The sequence below is a fragment of the Tiliqua scincoides genome, chromosome 7 (assembly GCF_035046505.1).
Source record: "Tiliqua scincoides isolate rTilSci1 chromosome 7, rTilSci1.hap2, whole genome shotgun sequence".
NCBI lineage: Eukaryota > Metazoa > Chordata > Lepidosauria > Squamata > Scincidae > Tiliqua > Tiliqua scincoides.
This window is the reverse complement of record NC_089827.1, coordinates 30,704,176-30,724,677: the sequence shown is the minus strand read 5'-3', so window position 1 is coordinate 30,724,677 and position 20,502 is coordinate 30,704,176. Positions and strand designations below refer to the sequence as shown.

Here is a 20,502-nt window from a genome sequence, read left to right as displayed (position 1 = left end):
GCTTTAATTGTGACAGCAATTGTATTTTTCAGTACTGTTCAGTATGATTTTGCCTAGGCACTGCTGCTCCTCCTCCTAATTCTCACCAACTGCACATACTCGTCCACAAGATGATCTCACAGATAAGCCGAGGGCAGGTTTTTGAACCAAATTTTTATGAGGTTGGGGGTTAAACTTAGGGGGGTGTCTGGCTATAGTTTTGCCTGATTTCATCTGAGGCCAGATCTTGAAAAATTGCCTACCAGTAATTATTACCTAAGAACTGAACAGTCTCTAATTTATTAAAATATTGAAATTATATTTTAAATTTAAATTTAACTAATTAAATTTAAAAATATTTTTATTTTTTAAAATTATTAAATTTAATAGTAAATAGTAAATTATTATTATTAAAATTAATTAAAATATTAAAATTATAATAAATTTTATTATACATTATTATATTATGTATATACATTATAATAATAATACATTATTATAAAATGTAATATAATTCTATTATATAATAATATAATTAAAATATAATAAAAACAACATAAGATACATTTTTATTCTTTAACTTTTTAAATTCTGGTCTTCACAACCTTTTTGTAAACAGTGTCAGAGTAAGTGCACTGTAAACAGCATACCAGTGGAACAGTGGTTCTCAACCTGGTATGAGAACCAGGGGCACTCCAATACCTTTAGGGGTATTTGAAAAGAATTGAATAATGGCAGAAAAAGGCAGGTAGTGCTCCAGAATGCCTTGCAGGCCCAGCTAGTTGGCTGTGAACGCCCCACAAATAGCTAATTTATTTATTCCATTTTTATACCACCCTTCTTCCAAAGAGCTCAGGGTGGTGTACACAGATGCTCTCCTCCTGTTTTCCTCACAACAACCCTGAGAGGTAGGCGAGGCTGAGAGAAAGTGACTGGCCCAGGAAGCTTCATGGTTGAGGGGGGATTTGAACCTGGATCTTCTAGGTCTGAGTCCACCTCCCAAACCACTATACCACCCTGATCAATTCATGTATGAGTCAGTGACTGGAACCCAGCACAGTCAAAACATGAAACATAATATGGAAAGTGATCAATCACCAAGAATCTCTCAGGACACTTCAGGTGCAAAACAGTGAAAAGGCATAGTCTTTTCAAACAGATACAAAGAGAAAATACTGTGATGAGTACATGATGTATGGTTTTTCAAATAGAGGAGATGAGGGCTATGAGGAGATATTATTCATATTAATTATGAACTTTTAGCTAATATGAGGGGTACGATTTATGGAAATGAGCTGCCAAGGGGTATGCAAGTGAAAAAGGTTGGGAACCACTGCAGGAGAACCATTAATCAAATCCTTTTTCAGGTGCCAGGTGTGTTAAGCCAGAGGTTCAACATATAACATACAACATGCTGGGAGTGTGCAATTCAATTCACAGCAGAGAGTCAAGCAACAAGGAATTACTGTAAGTGCTGCTGCACTTAGTTGATACCCTATTTACTGTTATTCTTAAGTACAGGTGCACTGATTGGTAGCCTGGAATTTCTGTTATAAATGGAAATGAGTAACATCCTGGTGTTTAAAAAAAACAGACCTGCAAAATGCAAGCATTTGCAAAATGGAATCAGGCTGCAGCAGGTTGAACTGAACCAGTTCAGCAGGTTGAACTGAAGCAAGCAAGGAGGCTTGCTTCAGTTGAATGGAATTCAATGGAAGTCTCAGGAGCAGTGAAAAGGTGAACTTTGGTTAGAGCTTTCCAGGGATTGCCTTGAAGATTAACGGCCCTATAATTATCTATGCATTGCTTCTCTGGTGCCACTTGAAAAGCAATGCGCCTTGAAAAGGAACTTCTCTGGAGTTGGTTGAAAAGCTCTGCCCCCTGAGCAAGGTGATAAGGCTTTTCTAAGCTTGATTTATTGGCAGATATGGTGATAAGGATTTTCTAAGCTTGATTTATTGGCAGAAATTTCTCGCCCTGTAGGCAAGTACCTATGGTACTTACTGCTCCTTTTTGCTTCCCAGTCCAGTCATATTAGAGATCCCAGCCAATCAAGGATCACCCAGTGAAAGAGGAAATATCATTACACTACAAAATCAATCTGATTTTCTATATGATTGTGTCCCAGGTACCACCAAAGAAGATTTTCTTGCACTGCCAGAAACATTTCAAAAAGTGGTTTTGGCTCCAGCCCTAAGCAGTAGTAATCAGTTTGGCAGTCTTGAATAATACAAACTACTTCAGAGCCTGTATAGCCAGGAGACCATTTCAAATATTCTGCAAGTGTGGAGATTCTCCATGCTGATGTTTGCAAGGTTCAAAAGCAAGACTCAGTAGGCAAGAGTGGTGATCAGTAGGCAAGCTTTATTTCATTGCCAGCAACTGGCGTCTCAAGGGACTCCTGTCCAAAGCTTTGAGTACAGCTTTGACATTGAGTACAATGTCAATCTTAACCAGACCCTTTATAGCATTTTGTGTCCTTTGTTTGAAGAGTTTTACACTTCTCATTGGCTGGGGTTTGACATCATAGATGGGGCTTTACTTTTCATAGGCTGGAGATAGCCTTAGACATTTGATTGGTAAGTTTCAAGTCACAAGTTACAAATAAGGCAAAACTATACATTTAAACATATACAATTCAAAGTTTTCAACAACCAGTAGAGTGCACTGTTGTGCAACCTTATTTTTACTCAGAACTGGCCTTTTGGCAAGTATTTAGACCTTATCTCTTGGCACACTAATTGAAATGACCTCGTATTTGTTGCAAGAGCAATCTGTGTTATCTGCTCTGACATTATTTCTTCTGTTCCCAGTAAACACTGTGGGGCTTTCTGCCAACCTTTGTTAAGCGAGGTCCCTTGTAACCTGTTCCTTGGTACCTTTAAGGGATATATAGTGGTGTACTTAGGGTACTTAGTGGTGTACATACGTAAATATGAAACAAGCCAAACTCTCATTATAAGGAAAGATTTCTTTTAAGGAATCTCTCTCATTCATTTTCAACCAAATTACAGCTTTCTCTGTCAGCTTTTTTGCTCAAACATCTCATGGATGTTTCTGTTATCTCCTGCGTAGCTAAGAAATCGTATTTCAACCTGCCAAAACCTTAGTCAACTGATACTCTTCCCTGTATTACAAAGACTTTCCACCATAATGTTGCAAGTCCGTGTATTTAACCTTTCAGTTTTCCCACTTTTTGGTGCCAAATAAGAGCCTGTATCTATCTTTGGGATGCAACTTACTTTGCCATCATTGTAAGACAGTGTGACCTCAGCTAGAAAAATAGCTGTCTATGCTTTTTTGTGAGGCTGACAATGATTTTAACCTGAAATGGTTTCTATATTTTATTAAACCTTTTTAATGAAATCAGGCAATTAAAACTTCTTATAATAGCTCCTATATGTCTATAGGTTACACCTATAGGGACAAAACTATTTAACCTTTTAGGGACAAAACTATTCAAAATATTTAAGAATAAGTGGGGAAGCAAGCAAACATAATGATATACATATAAGGCTAAGACAATAACACTGTCCTTTGGTTTAAAAAGCTTGTAAGAATAATGATTTTAAAACTTCAAACTGCCTTTTGCTAAGGGTATTCGTCTGTTCATTGATCTCTGTTTAGTTCGCCATACAAGCAGGGAGCTGAAGATGGGAGTTTTTCACTCTCATCCTCCCTATTCACAAAGCAGTGCCTTGTATTCAATGTGCATATTGTTCTCAACTGTTATCTCTCATTTTGCTGCCAAGAGCTACTTGACAGTCTGCCAATTCTAGCTGTCAGCTTGCAATTTTCAAACAGAGACAGAGAAATGGCTTTTAAGTTTTTTTTAAGCATGTGAGCATCTTTCCTATTAAACTTTACTAATGGCATAGCATAAATGGCTTTCATTCTATACCCTCTATCACTTACAGAATGCTGTGAGTGTGCCTGACATGTCCCTGCAGTACTCATATCCCTGCCCTCTCCCACTCTTGTTGTGCTTACTGCAGAATGGAGGGAGGGGCTAGGAGCATCATAGCAAAGTGGGGATTGTTGGGCACACTCATAAAACAAAGACTCTCCACACTTACAGCACACCTGAAAATGGCTAGGGTCAAGGGTCAAATTCTCCTCCTAGCACAATTTCACTGACCACACCCATTTTATTTTTTCATTGAAAAATAATGTTCAGTTGCATCTGAATTTGACCCAAACTATCAATTCATTTCAAATAGACATTAACCGTTGTCTGTTAACTGTTATGTCCATCAACCTGTTATGCAGGTTGGGAAGTCACTTGTTCTAAAAACATAAATTATAGAATTAATACAATATGTTTTATGTATCCCCTATTGTGTTTCCCAAACTGTGAGTTGTGAACAGATTTTAGTGGGTTGCAAAAAATTTTTGAATTTTTTTTTTAAGCGATAGCAAGTACCCTTGCCATGTTTGCTGAAGAAAATTATTAGCTGGAATGCTAATCTGTGGTATGAGGTGGTGTGCCCTCAAATTAAAATATCACAATTTCCAATTTTCTTTAGTAACTGGTGTTCAATATATCATGTGTGAACCTAGTTGTCTGGCCAGGAATATTGAACACCAATTACTAAAGAAAATTGGAAATTGTGACACACTACATGTAAGATTTCTAGCAGCCTCAGGAGTATAGGACCCCAATTATTATTTATTTATTTATAAATATAATTTATTATTATAATATTATCATTATATTATAATTATAATTATATTATAATTATATTATCATTATTATCATTATTATTATATTACCATTATTATAATTATTATTATATTATCATTATTATATCATCATCATCATCATCAACAACAACGTTTATTTAAATACACAAATATTATCCAAATAATCCACTGTTTATTGTAGTGGATCACAGTAGATTGCTGGTTTAAAACGTGGGTCCCAGTGCTAAAATGTTTGGGAAGCACTGACCTGTTGAAATGAAGGGTAATTCTCACAGAGGTGGTGGAAGAGGAAAACAGGTATGTGCTGAATCACTTCAGACAGCCAGCGCCCCTGCTGATCAACAGTTCTTTCAAAATACAAAATAAAAAACAAACAAGAAACAATCTGCATAGAATGCTAGCATGTCTAGATTTCTCCCTAACATTAACATTTTAGGTTCAGGGATTGTGTATTGAAGAGTATTCAGTTACCAGAAAAACCGGTCACCAGGCAACCAGGGAGTGCTTAGCACTGGTTTTTCTCAACTTTCTAATATTCTACATCAACATTCTAAGCATTGGGGAGGGCTTCTTGGGGCTCCCTGCAAAACCTGTGGAGGGCTTCTTGGGGCTCCCTACAACTCCTGCAGCTGCCAGCAGCCCTCAGTAAGTAAAAATAGCCCCCTTTCACACCTGTTAGCGACGCGATCCTGGGGATTGTGTCTCTGCCCTAGCCGCCCCCCCCCCCCGCAAGGAATAAAACTCTCCCTAAGTTTGAGAACCACTGCCTTAGAGGCCTCCATCTCCTAAAGTATATCACATGAAATGCTTTGGAGCAAATTCTTTCTTTCTCTGCTATCTTTGTGACCATTATTCCCCACTTCCCTTTTTGTTATCTTTGTTTTGCTATCTTCACTGTTGCAATGTAGGTCATAATTTCCTTGGGCAGGAGTCAGGACCCTGTCTCTTAGCTTGTGTCACTCTGGAAAGCTGTTTCTAAGAAGACCTTCTGGCAAGAGCATCTGTGACCTTCTTGCCCAGATCTGTGACCTTACCTGCCCTGCTCCCAGATCTGGTGGATGTGCCTGGAAGGACATGCTAGCATTCTGGTGGACTCATCGTTTATGAGGAATGGAGGAAATCCTCTCTTTCTCCCCAGAGAGCAGGTTTTTAGCCACATATCTTGCTAATCTTTATCAGATGGCTGAGGAGTGCAGGCTGTTGCTAGGAAACAGAGAGGCTAATGAAAACAAAAATAAAATGAACAAGAGTGTTTGCTTTACGCAACATATAGATTCCTTTCTGTTCAAGGTTCTTATAATTTCACCAGATCCTAGATCTGTTTCCAGCCCCCATTATTCTATTATTTGAAATTTAGCCTTCAACTTCTTTTCATCCAGCCAAAGGGGAGAAAAAAAAAATCACAATTCTGTGTGTCACAACCACACATCCTTTACAACATGGGTGCCAGGTCTCAAGGGTTGACCTGACATTTCAGGATTTTAGCCACCTTCTCTGAATTTCTAGGACAACAGCTAAAATCTCAAGGGTGAGGGCAGAATCAAAGGCTAGCTTCTGCATGACTGAAAACTTTTTGCCTTTTGCTCCCCTATAACCAGGGCTTTTTTTCTAATGGAACACGGGGGGGATGAAGTTCCGGCACCTATTTGCAGGGGCCCCTCCCCTTCGGAGGCATTCCAGGAGAGGGGGGGAGCATTGGCTGGGTGGGTGCTGGGGGGGCAGGGTGGGCGGGCGCCTGGCCCCTGCCTGACCACACAACGACCCCCTCCTGCCCCATCTCCAAGCTCTCACCTGAGCCCAGCCTGCCTCCCCTCCCCCTGCGCTCTGCTTCTCCGTGCAGCTTCCAAGCTGGTGGAGGGGGCGGGGGACACGCGCTGATGCCGAGGAGGACGACGGATAGCCAGCCAGGGAGACAGGCTGTGGCACCCACGGAACGCCCAGGTACTGGCTTGGCGGAGGAGGAGGGGAAGGAAGCTGGCTGGTGCAGCCCCCATGCCAATCTGCAGCATGAGCCTAGGCATGTCTACTCAGAAGTAAGTCTCATTGTGCTCAATGGGGCTTGCTCCTGGGAAACAGTGCATAGCCTTGCAGCCTGAGAGCCCAAGCCTATGCATGTCTACTCAGAAGTAAGTTCCATTGTGTTCAATGGGGCTTATTCCTGGGAAAGTGTCATAGCCTTGCAGCCTGAGTAGACAGGCAGAGGAAGGGCTCTGAGGCTGCAGTCCTCTCCACACTTTCCTGGGAGGAAGCTCCACTGCCTCTAATGGGACTGACTTCTGAGTAGACAGCCATAGGCTTTGGCTCTCAGGCTGCAGTCCTCTCACACTTTCCTGGGAGGAAGCCCCATTGACTCTAATGGGACTGACTTCTGAGTAGACAGGCGCAGGATTGGGCCCTGAGGCTGCCTTCCTATCCACAGTAAGCCCCATTCACTATAATGGAACTTACTTCTGAGTAGACAGGCACAGGATTGGACTCTAAGGCTGCCATCCTATCTACAGTAAGCCCCATTCACTAAAGTGGACTTCTGAGTAGATTGGGCTCTTAGACTGCAATCCTAGGCACTTTCCTGGGAGTAAGCTCCATTGACTAGACTTACTTCAGAGTAGACATACCTAGGATTGGGCTCTTATGTGTTGTCCAGCCTTGCCAGAGATCCTCCTCATCCTTCCCTCACAAGCATGCCCTCTGCCAGCCAATGTTTGCAGCTCCTCTCCAGCAATGCACAGCAGCTGCTCAGGGCAGCAGATAACATACAATTGCATGCCAAGTGCCTTCCCAAAGACACAGAGTATTCTGATACCTGAATTAAACCATATTTAATCGCTTGTTTGCAAACGTATCTGTTTCTATGTGCACTTAAGGACCCCTCTCGTGTAAGAATTCCTTTTTTGTTCTTACTCCCACATTTGCTTAGAGTAATTTTACTACATGAACACAAGAACATAAGAACATTATGTTCTTATGTTCTTATGTTCTTATGGACAGTCCAATCCTATGCATGTCTATTCAGAAGTAAGTTCATCTTTAGGGGGAAGCACATAAAAATATTTTATTTCTCCAATAAAAAATGGCTTAAAAATAAATAAATAAATAAATAAATAAATAAATAAATAAATAAATAAATAAATAAATAAATAAATGATTTGTGAGTTCCTGCACCTTTTTTTTTTTTTTTTTAAACACAAAAAGCACTGCCTATAACCATCAAATTCAGGCAGAACCATCTCTGCAGGGCCCAAGCAAGCAAAGTTGGTGGGTAACCCCCAGCAGCATTGCTGAAAAAGGAGGAGGCTGGAATTATTGTTACCCAATTTTACCCATACCCTGGCCCCATAGCCCCAAAAGTGTGCAGTGACACTTTTAGACACACATAAGACAAAATGTTTGAGTTACACAGATTTCATTAGACAAGTCATTCAGGGTGCAAGACACCCAGTGCAAGATGCCAGGATGCACTGTGTCCTTCTGGAACACATTTTGAGAAAATGTAAAAGCATAAAAATATAACAGGCTTTACTGGTAGGTAAAAGGACTCAAAAGCAGTCCACTGGACACAAAGAACTTCTTTCCTCCTGCTGACAGGCACACTAAGAGATTGTTTGAATTAAGGCCACCCCACAAGTTTCCTTCATAGAGATCTGAATCTTCTTCAAATCCATATCCTCTCTCCCCCACACTTCAGCTTAAGCAATGGGTGAGAAAAATGCACTATAAGAATCTCTGTATTGCTTGGCAAGTCTACGATTTAAAAAGAAATAATCTGAGCAAGGGTTTCATGCAGTACCAGATCCAAGAAGAATTATGGGCATAACGAGCCCAAGCTTTGCTCCTCTAGCTCAGCAATTTATTTTTCACCCCAACCCCTTCCACTCTCCCATGCTATGTCCCACGTTATGTCTCATAGGGAAAGCTGAGGCTTTCCTCAGGCCAAGTGAACAAAAGTTCACTCACCCCATGGAGAGCTGTCCTATTGCCCCCCACCCTAGGATGCAGTTTGTTGCATCCCTGTATCAGTGTAGGGGGGAAATAGGTAGGTAGGATTGGGCTGCAAATGGTCTTTCATTTAAACTTTGGCAGTTGTATTTTGCAATTTTGCAAAACTGCCATTGTATTCATGTTACTAGATCTTACTATTGTATCTGCTCATCTTCTTGGATATTGCAATTTACACCCATCTTCCAGAACTTGGTCTATAGGTCTAGTTGGTATTTATTTCCAAGTTGGTTTTTGCTTTAGCATGCTTGAATTTGCCTTCCTTCACTTTCTTTAAGGCACTTGCATCTGAATGATACTGCTTAATCTTTTGTTCAAGTCTCATTCACCAATGGGTTTTTTTGGTTGTTGTTAGTGATCTTTTTCTTAATATCAATTTCAGCAGTACTGTATAACAACTGTTTTATGTCAGTTATGACTTCAACTGCTGCATTAATATCTCTAATTAGTTTAGCCAGTTCTTTCTTTGACATTATTCAGAGAACAGGCAACTGATGTCTCTTAGATATTAGTTCTTGTTGAGCAGTAAACTGATTTTGGAGTGGGAGTAGGGAGCACAGAGCAGGGGCTTCTTCTCTGTGATTTACTTGATCTTTGTTGCTAATAATCATTGTAGGTTCACTGTTTATTGCTTCAAGCTGGCTATTGTGCTATAATTCTTGCAATTCAAGAGCTGCAAAAATATTATTTCTCATAATAAATCAACATTGGCCTGCTAATCGCTGTTATGTGACAGTGGAATGTGGACACAGTGGAATTTGGAATGTATTTCATACATTAGCTTTAGATATCCTTGCTCAGATGGGGTAGACTCAAAACAGCATGACAATGATGATTTTGTTTTCTTCTTTCGACCACTTTCTTTAGTGTTTATTTCCTTCCAGATCAACTCTCAGCCCTGGTTGCTCAACAGATGATCCTGCTGCCAGTAACATGTCAGGCCTCTGTTTTGGTCGTACAACAGAAGAGCCTGTGTTCTGGACTCATGGACTCATTTTCCTCCAAATGTCCAGGGACACCAGCTTCTCTTGTGGTCCTTGGTAGCCCAAGCAAGTACATTCACCTTTCACACCATACTAGAAATGAATGTAGGACACATTTTGTCTGACTTCTTAGCCTGTCTGGTATTGGTGGCCCTATCCAATTTAGCACTCAGTTTAGCCCTGAAATATGCAAGCACCACCACCACCACAACATAGTGCCCCATGGGGGATTATTCTTGTTCTCTAGTGAGAACATCTTACTGTCATATAATGTAACATATAGTGCTTTTCAACAAAAAATGTTCACAAAGCATTTTGCAGAGAAAATAAAAAAACTAAATGGATTCCTATTCCAAAGGGGCCAAGGCATAGCAAAGGCATCTGGCACCTGCAGGGCACAAAAGTTTTCAACACTCAACTGCATATCTCTCATAATACCCCTCCCAAATTTTTAACAAGATGGGCTTAGAGGTCTCTGAAAGGCACTTCTGGTTTTTTGTGAAAACTGAAAATGCCTTTTGGAGGCCTCCAAGACACCCCCTCAAGGTACAAGGTAATGTACCCCCTGCTCCTCTTAGCTATGCCACTGTCAAAAACCTAAACAAAAATACAGAAGAAACACCAGCAACAGCCACTAGAAATAAAGACAAATCCTGCTAAATCTCAGACAAGCACCACTTTGTGGGGGACCCTTTCTTTGTCACCCAACAGTCACCCTCTCCAGCTTGTTCCACTTTTCCCATTTCCTTCCATTCCTTTTCCAAGCCAGGCTCTCCTTCTCTGGCTCTCTTCTCCATCACCATTTAGCTCATCCCTATGCCTCTTCCCCAGCTGTATCTGTCTTCTCTCCAGTTGCCAGTCCTGCTTTTAACTCTCTTGAGTCTTCTTCTCTCTCTCAGCCTTGTGCTTTCCCTTTTCTCTCTCTTTGTCAATCTCTCTCTAGTGTTTCCTTCTCCCATCCCATTGCCTAGTCCTAGATCCTGCCAGACCTGCCTGTTACGTCCATGACAGGAGCCAATTCAACCAACCCTTCCCTGGGCCTTCCCAGGGAACTCTTCTGTCAAGAGTTCAGGGCTTTGCCAGCTTACGCTGCTCGAAAAGGAGATATGGGGATATCTGGAGAGGTTAGCACAAGCAGTTTATTCTTGTTGATACTTTCACATTCATTGACCCTGTTACCTCACAGGGCCATGCTAGTACAATAGTTCTTACAGAGGGTATTTCCCGGTCCTGTTATGTCACAGGAATCACTGGTGGTCCTTTGCAATAGTCCTTAGCAAGAGCTTCTCCTGCTGTGTCTCACAGGAGGTGCCCATGGGCCAGAGATGTCTACAGCAGTGTTCTCAGGCAGTGTTCTGCCAGATTCCCAGTCCAAGCTCCACCTGGAGAATTATGCCCACTTTTAGCTAATTAGCTCCCCTTCTTTCCTCAAAAAATGACCCTAGTTCCATCCTGCAGTACTGCTGGACCCCGCCACCAGATTAGCTCATCTGTTTAACCTAAAGAGGTCCTCCTTCCTGCCAGCAGCCAGCAGCCTGCCAGCAGCCTCCCGCCACTTGGTCCTCAGCAGGTCTTGGGCACAGCAGCCAAACACTAGTCTTAGTGTCTCCAGTAGTTCCTACTCCAGCAGCTTCCAAAGTCCATCAGCAGTTCCAGCAGCCATTAGCCATCAATTCCTTAGTCCATTAATCTGTCCTTCCTCAAGCTTTGCCCCTTCTGCTACCCACACCAAACTCTCCCTTCATCAGGTGCTTTTATGCCTGAGAGCCCTATTGCCTTCAAGTGGTTGCAGCTGTGCAGTACACTCCCTGCTGAATGCCCAGGCCTTCACCCTTAAAGGGGCCACTGCTGACACCACATCCTATCTCCTTGCCAGATCTTCCGAGATTCCAATATAGGCAGTAGCCTGGCCAGATGTTCTCCATCTGCCAAGGTCAGTGGTAGTGGATATGCAGCCCCTGGGGGGCCCTTTCCAAGGGGCAGTAGCCCTGGGTTCAGCCTGGGACAGGTCTTCACGGGCTGCCCCCAGGCAAGCTGGTACCCCTGGGCAGCCGAGGATCAGGTGGCCCTTATGCCCTGCTGGGGCTCGCTTTCCCCAGGAGGTTAGAGCCCTCCATTTCCCCAAGGGGCTCCTTGAGCCCCTTCCAGGCCAGGTAGGCCTTGGGAAGGGCTCAGGTTTGCAACTGCTTCCCCAAGTCTTCTTCCCTGTTGTGGAACCCATAGAGGAGCAACCTGATGACCTGATTCCTTATGAGCAGGGCTGGCAGCCGGGCTGACTGACTCTGCCCCTTCTGGTTCCACTCCTGGCCGGAGATCTCACAAGATCTCAGGCCAGGCTGAGGCTGGAGCCCAGTTGGCTGCAGGGATGGCCGCAAGCTCAGCCATGACTTGGCGGCTGCAGCCTTGGCCAATCCCTGCTCAGTGGGCTTGTGGCTGATGTGCTCCATGAGTGCTGTCACTGCCCAGGCCAGGTGGGGAATTCCCTGAATGTGAATGTTGTTCCCCTGAATGACCCAGTCTGAGGGTCAACCCTGGTGTGAGTGGTGCCCCCCCATCAATCCTGTGGCCGACCCCCTTCCTTGGGACAGTGTCTACCCCATGGCCCAGTATGGGCAGCAGCGGTTTGATTCTTGCTCTGGATTTGGAAAGGTTTTCTTGCCCAGCGGAGAGGAATGAAAAGGGGGGTTACTATCACTTTTCTCTGTTCCTCCCCCCCCCCCATTTTTAATCTTGCATCAGTGGAGCCAGGAAAACATACCTGATGTTATTTAGCTTTTGTCTGCTTTAGAGAGAAGGAGGCAGGAGCTCTATTATCAGTACAAGGAAATCAAAAGAAATGAGGGTGAATAGGATCCATCCCCCTACAGTCAGAGTCAAGAGTCCCTGCTCCCCTGGAGTCTTCAGTGCAGTGGAACAGAGGGAGAGGTTGTAAAGGATTTTGAAAAGAAAGAGCTGCTGGTGACATCCAGGGCCTGTCCCTGATGTACATGGGTACATGATGTACATGGGAAGCTTCATGACCGCAAGGGGGTTTGAACTTGGGTCTCCCTACTTCCCGTCCAAGCTCCAACTATGACATCTTTGACAGGCCTATGACATTTAGGCCTGTGTTGGGAGTATTTTTAGTCTTTGCTGTATCTGTGTTGTGGTATTGTTTGCCTGGAATGTTTTTAAGAATGTTGCAAGTCATTTACAACTTAAAATTCAAAATTAAAATTTAACTAGTAAGAGAACAAAGAAGCTGCAAAGTCAAAACAGACCAGATGGCAGTCTGAAGAAGAATGGAAGACAGTGGAGCACAAATGCATCTGTGCCATGACAGATCAAGTACTTTGGACCCCAAGATGCAGGAGAATTTCTGAGGTGGAGAATCTCATAAGCATCCTTCCTTATGATGCTCTGCTGCCAGGTGGGTTGCACAGCTCCATCTCAGGCCAATAGTTGCCTGATGCAGCCACAGTTTGACTGAGGACTCAGGACACAACTTCTTTTTCGGACAAGTAAAACTGTCAGTGTGTTTTCAGATATCTCCCACGGTGCAGACTCGGCGAGTGATAATCACACGCAGCCCGAAGAAGACGGCCACAGAAGAGGAATCTCATTGCCAAATGAGAGGCTAGCAAGATGGGCCTAGATGGGGGCAGGGAAGGAGAATGAGAATAGATACTACTAAATCAGCAGAGCCTCATCCCACTCTAGCGCATCACCGTCTTCCCTTATTCCATTTTCTGCTTCTCATCTTCATGGGCTTTGATCTTCATGTGCTTATTATAGAAGTGCTTTTTCTTGTCCAGAGTCCTCTCTTTCACCCCTTTCTGATTAATATCCTCCAAAGGAGGAAGCTCACCTATATTTGTCCAGGACACAGGCCTGCCTCACTTTCATTTGGTCCTCCCAACATACCTTTGAGGTAGCTCAAGGCTGAAGATGATAGTGGAAGGTCCTTGGCCTATTGGGGATCTAAACTGGTCTCCCTGCCAGAGAGATTCTAATCTCTACAGCAGTGGTTCTCACACTTTCAGCACCGGGACCTACTTTTTAGAATGAGACTCTGTCAGGACCCACCAGAGGTGATGTCATGACTGGAAGTGACATCATCAAGCAGGAAAATTTTCAGACATCTCCCATGGTGCAGACTCGGCGAGTGATCACACGCAGCCTGAAGAAGACAGCCACAGAAGAGGAATCTCATGAGCCTGAATTTGGCTCATGACCCTCCTAGTGGGTCCCGACCCACACTTTGAGAAACACTGTATCATATTTTCCCTCATGAGTTTAGGCCTGTGTTGGCAGATGGGGTGGGCTGAATACAATTTTTCCACTGGCTCTAGAAAATCTTGTTTGTAGCCTTGTGTAGCAGGGCAGCTACTACAGTAGCTATTTTTTTTTTTTGCAGGCAGAGAGAGAACAGGAGAGAATGATGGCACATTTTTGTTTGTTTATAAATAAACAAGTTGTATAATTAAGCTCAATGCAGCTACCAAACAGACAGTGCAGCATCAGTTTCTCCCAAAGCAAACACTTGGCACCTGACACGGTGTTTGCCTGCCAATTGGCTGCTAGAGAATTGTGTTTGCTGGCTACGTTCCCAATGCTTCCTTTCCAGCCCCTCAACTGAGTATGTGAGATGTGATCTTGCTGGTCACTGGCCATCTGAAGTCCATTGTGGAAGTATCTTTAGCTAGCTCTAGAAACAGAGCTTTCTGGCTATTAGTGCAAGTCCACTGGACACAGCAGTGGACACAACAGATTAACTTTTCCATTACGGAGCTATGATCAGCCCTATGCAGGCACACCCATACATCTGAGCACAAAATTTGTGCTGAAAGGACAGAGGATATGCTAATAATGATGGTACAAGCTTCAATTGGTAGATGAACTAGTGCTTCTGCTGATTTCACTGGTGGTGGTACAGTTCAATGGAAAGGCCTGTGTACTAAGGGCCTACTTGTCAATTTTTGGAGGTCAGTTTGTTTTGGGTGTGTTACTACGCAACTGAGGCAGGACTCACTCCGGTCAATCCAGCCTGTTCAATATTTGAACCCACAAAGGCAGCGTGAGGTTCCTGAGTGCTACATCTCAATTTAACACTCTGAGGGAAGGTATAGCAGAAAACAGCTTGTTTATTGCTCGTACCAAAGCAAGGCAGCAAGGAGACCAATTGCCTCTGCAAGTGTAGCTAGACTCAGCTAGCTTTTTATACTCATTTCAACTCATAGGTGTGGCTAGCAAAGCTAAGGGGACAAAGGTCCAGTAACTTTCCACTTTCACTGCCCAGTGAAATTTCAACTTCTTCAGTTCACTCTTATTCTTATTTACCTTCACAGGTAGTATGTTGAGCTTTTTAGAGTCCAGCCCTATGCATTTCTACTCAGAAGTAAGCCCCATTCTAGTCAATGGGGCTTACTGCCAGGAAAGTGTGGAGAGAATTGTAGGCTAAATCTCTGCTTGTTAGAAAGGCTTGCTAGCCTGCACCATGGTGGTGGTGGTGGGGAATTCGGCACACACTCCCTGGGTTTTTTAAAGCAATCCCCCCTGTTGCTAATACAGCTGCCCGTGTGTGTGTGTGTGTGTGTGTGTGTGTGTGTGTGAGAGAGAGAGAGAGAGAGAGAGAGAGAGAGAGAGAGAGCTTGTTGTACTGGCTACAGAGGTTTTTGGTCCCCCCTTCCCCTCTTCAGCCTTGGCTGGCTCAGGGGCTCCAGAAATGTTACTGTTCCTTGCAAGGGGGACCTCTTCCAGGGCTCCAGGGCTATTTCCCTGCCTGGGCGAGGCGGAGCCATTTTGCAGTGTTTTGGGCTGCCTGGACACAGAGCAAGACAAAAATTGAGACTAATCCAAAGATAAAAAATCTGTGGATAAATAGGCTGCGCTTGTATCCCTCCTTTGATGGGGAAAAGAAGTGTAGATGTTTTAAATGAGAGTAAGTAAAATATTTCCTCTGGAGAGGGAGACACTCATTTTCTGCCTGTGCTGGAGATGCTGAGGGAGGTCTGGGGTCCTGGACTGAGGTCTGAGGGCATTTATTCTTGCAGGGTCTGGTGGTTTTCGAAGATGTGGTCGTGCATTTCACCGAGAAAGAGGCAGCTCTGCTGGACCCAGACCAAAGAGCCTTGTACAGGGAAGTCATGCTGGAGAATTACTGGAAAGTGGCCTCACAGGGTAAGGGGTCCTTCCACCGTGTGTGGTCAGTCCTATTTTCTTTTCAGGAGGATTTGTTAGCCTGCTTTACAAAAGTCATTTAGCTCAGTTGCTTTTTTCTCTGCCTTCCCAGGATATCTGTAGAAATATCTGTGGGAATTCAGTGATATTACTGATCTTTTCTTCTCTTGTCCTTCCCAAGGGGGATTTGCAGTGGCCAAGCCTGACCTCGTTGTGCAGCTGGAAGAAGGGGAAGATCCGTGGGTGCCCGATGCTCGAGGAGCAGATGAAGCCTCCTCTAGCATCCATTGCGGTAAGCCAGCAAATCAGCACCCAAAGTAATAGGACAGTTACACAGCTGATAAAAAAAGGTTGCAATAACTGTGATGTCATTATAATGTTATGTATTTCTGTCCTGTCTTTTAAGGAAATACTCCAAGTGTGTTAGACTTACAGTAATTGTTGAATATGTAATATACCATTGGTATATTACCATATACCAAAATATAATATACCATGGTATGTAAAATACCATGACCCCTGGGGGCTGGCTGATAAGAATAGACCCTCTGTTTGGCTATACTTGTCATAAGAGGCGACTAAACAGCTACCGGGTAGATGGGACTCATTAGCCTGGGAAGGCAGCTCATGTGAAAGAAGGAAAATTCTGATCCCAAACCTCCACTGCCTTGTGGCTACATCCAGTTATGGAAAAGGCTTCAGGAGTCAACCTGGAGGCAAAATCTGGAGCCGGAGTCCCTGAGGCAGTTCGCAGCTGTATATAGTCATGCTCTGGCAACTCCTGCAATGCTGCTGGAACCAACCGTATTGGCTTCTGCCTTTCCATTGGACCATTTCAGAACATAAGAACAGCCCCACTGGATCAGGCCATAGGCCCATCTAGTCCAGCTTCCTGTATCTCACAGCGGCCCACCAAATGCCCCAGGGAGCACACCAGATAACAAGAGACTTCATCCTGGTGACAAGAGACCTCATCCTGGTGACATCCTCATCATTCAGCAATGTGGAGACAGGGGATTTGCTGCATGGGTAACAGTCTATCCTCCATATCTACTTTACTCATGCTTCATGCACTGGAGAAGACACTCCAGCTTCGCCATACAGCGTTGGCACAACATGGGAAGCAGTAGTTTACCAGTTATAAGTCTTTGCTCAATTGGTGTGCAGCGGGGCGTCAAACTTGTTTCATACTGAGGCATTCATGATGCCTGCTGAGGGCCGAAAGTGATGCCACTAGGCAGGAAGTGATGTCATTAAACAGGTCTTAACCTGTCTTAACAGGTCTTAACTCACTGGCCTATCCCTCCACCCTTTACCATAGTGAGGTGGACCCTACTGGAGAGATAAGAGACCACAGGCACTTTGACATAGGTTGCCCTTGCTCTGAGGTATTGTTGTTGCAGACTGACTCTTGAAGCCCAGCTATCACTCGGACAAGACACTGGGTGAGGGGTGGCTTGTAGGTTCTTGCTTCATCTTTAAGGCCAGAGTCAGAACTGATGTTTAAATGGTGTTACTTTGGCCAGAGTTTAGTGAGAGCTCTTGGCTCAGGGCCACAAGTTTCCCCAAGATGTGTGGCAAATACAGGGGCTGAGCCTGTTGGCTATTTGGTGGGAGGCAGGTGTGGTTCCGAGACCTTGCAATGGCCTATTGACCTTTGGTGGGAGGCAAACCGAGACCTTGCAATGAATAGGGCTTTAAAGGGAGTCCAGATTAAGCTAAGAAGAGCAAGAAATAGGGAAGGAGTGGCGGACCTAGAGGGGGGCAAGCAGGACAAATGCCCAAGTTTCAACCCTTTGGGGGCATCTCCGCTAGCCTTGCCCCCCCCATCAGTCTTTTTTTTTTTTTTAAGGGAATAAAGCAGACAGCTCCACCAACTTCTCTCCCTTTAAAAAAACAAAACACCTTCCTCCTGTTGGAAGGAGGTTGTGCCCAGAATCGCTGCTGGAGAGGCAGTGTACTTAAGGTACAGTGAGGCAATTCAGCACCTGATTGGGCCGTCCTCTCTCCCCATCTCCTTTATGGGAGGAGATGAGAGGGCACTCTAGAGCATCTCCACACTGGGAGTCACAACTCCCAGTGCGCTGCCTCTCTAGGGCTTCCATTCATCTCCTCTGAAGGAGGGGAAAGGGGCACCCTAGAGTGTCAGCATGCAGGGAGTTGCAACTCCCATGTTCAATAAAGGAGGGGGGAGGGGACGTGGCCTGGTGGGAGTGGCGCGCTGGGAGTGGCGCGGCTCTGAGGATTGACCCCCTACCCCTTCCCTTCAAGGGGTGAAGTGGAAGGCAGCAGAGGGACAAGCCGAGAGTGGGTGTGCTACTGCAGCCACTCTCGGCACAATTCCCAGCCGTGTCTGAGGGCTGCCCCCTCTGAGGTCACTCCCTTTCCTTAAAGGAGAAGTCCTTTAAGGAAAGGGAGTGACCTCAGAGTGGCATACACCTCGTCCAATTTTGGAGGAGATGCGTGCCACTTCCCAGGCTTCCTTCTGCGCCACTTGGGGAGTGCCACCTGCCTCTTGCTTTCAGCGGACCCAAACCAGTCCAGTGGAACCCTCCCCATCACTTACAAGCAGCTCAGAAGGTTCTGTCAGGGCCTGGGCTGCCTCCTCCCTTTCCCCTTTTTTGAGAGGGGGAATGGAGGAGGCAGCAGCGCAGAAGTAATTGCAACGATGATGACATCACTACAATTACTTCTGGGTCAAGGGAGTGGGGGAGCCGGCAAAAGCAGAGGTGGCCCTGGGTGCAGGAAACACTGGGAACACCTCTGGGAAAGAGAGCTTCCCCTTGTCCCTGGCTGAGCCGCTGCACCCAACAAACCTGCGTTGGATGCAGCGCAAGCCAACCTGCGTTGGCTTGCCTGCTCCAGTGCAGGTTTGGATTGCGCCCTAAACTAACTAAGGGAGCTGTTTGTCTGGGGAGCTAAGGGAACTCAGCTGGTTAGCTGGAGGAGGTGCTTACTGCTGATCCTGCCCATCTTCTTGACCTACAGGTACTTTAAAACACTGGCCTACTCAGAGGCAATAAATAAATAAATAGTCTATTTATGAATGATCTTGTCCTGGCCTTGGAGAATGTTAATAGCCATTGCCCCAAGTTGGTCACCTTCGGGTGCCACTTCGGGTACCTTCAAGTGCCAATATGTGGATGACATGGCTCTCTTGTCTTGCACTCATGTGGGCCTCTTAAGGTTGTTCAACAAATGTGCTGAATATCTAACAGCCAATAAGCTAGAGATCAATTATATCAAGTCTAAAATTTTGATTTTTGCAGAGATATAAATCTTACAGCTGGATTTATAAATGCAATAAGATAGAACAAGTCCGCCAGTTCAAATACCTGGGCATCACATTTCACTACAGGCACTCTTGGACTTCCCATTGTAGCTTGGTACTTAACTTAGCCAAGGTTTCAGCATTGACAATTGCAAGATTTTACTATAGCCAGTACATATAGCCAGATATGTACTGGCGGCCCTGGAGGTTTATAAAGCTAAGGTTATAACAAAAGCCCTATATGGTGTTCAAGGCATTAGATCAAGTTATAGAGTGTATTCAGTCTACTTTTCTTGGGAAAATTCTAGGCATGCCGCGCTGCGTTTCCTATACTGTTTTATGCCTTGAATCTGGTCTTATCAGTGTGGTTTTGTGAAATTTTGGTTTGGTGTTTTCTTTATTGTGGCTAATGATAGTCTGATGGTATCACACATGGTTCCGCCATATGGGATCACTGTACTGTTTGCCAAGTTGAAAAGTTGAAATCTATAGGTCTTGATATTGAGAGGCTGGGCATGATGGGTCAAACCAGAGCATTTAGAACCATCAGGGAGAGGTCTCTTGATATTGAACGCCAAGAGCTACCGGTAATTGGCGAAAACCTCCTGTTCTCCATTGCATTTCTATATACCTGTTCAGCTTGGTAGGATGCAATCTTATTTAATTTATCTGCATACCCCACAGGTAAAAAGAGCCTTTTTGCAACGTCCTTCCTTTGGCCCTTTTAGGGGAACAGTATAAGGGAATACCCCTGTCAGCAAGGCTCTGTCCCTGCGCCTGAATCACATGAAACCACTTGAACATGTCTTCTTGTTTTGCCCCTTGCACAAACCTCATTGCCAATTCTTATGCCAATTTTAGCGCCTCTCCAGGGATTGGAGGAAGCAGATGTGCTGCAAGCCCTTTTGTCAACAGAGGAAGGAGAAACTATTGATAATGTTTCTTTATTGATACACATTCTTTATTGTATCACTATTGATAATGTTTCTTTATTGATAAACATTATTGATAATGTTTATATTTTTGTCTATACAGTTTCTTGGGAAATGGAAGCGAAAGTTTAGTTCTGTAACAAGCTAGCATATGGGGCATTTCTGACTATTAGGTTTCTCTCTATCATGTTTGATTCTAATCAGGGCTTTTTTTGTAATAGAATGCACCAGAACGGTGTTCCTGCACCTTTTTTTATGCAGTCCCCTGCAGGAAAAAATGAATGGAGCCCTATGGAAAGTGAAAGTGAGCCGTAGAGCACGTTTACTCATGAGTAGGCATACTTGCCATAGTCCATCAGAAAGGGCAGGCCAAGAGGATTCCAACAACACCAGAATGGCCCCAATCCAATGAATGCAGCCTCCCAAAAACACCCACTAAAAAGGACAAAAAAGAGGCTTCATGTGGTAAGGGGAAAGT

General features: G+C 44.3%; 1 protein-coding gene across 1 annotated transcript in view; it reads left to right on the top strand.

The window, feature by feature from the left end:
- The window catches only part of LOC136657115 (zinc finger protein 7-like), a 127,335-nt gene that overhangs the window by 100,702 nt on the left and 6,131 nt on the right, over nucleotides 1-20,502 (top strand). Inside the window, exons 2-3 of the mRNA XM_066633758.1 lie at nucleotides 15,695-15,821; nucleotides 16,003-16,113. Coding sequence (XP_066489855.1) covers nucleotides 15,695-15,821; nucleotides 16,003-16,113 — 238 coding nt within the window. The remainder of the gene's footprint in view (nucleotides 1-15,694; nucleotides 15,822-16,002; nucleotides 16,114-20,502) is intronic.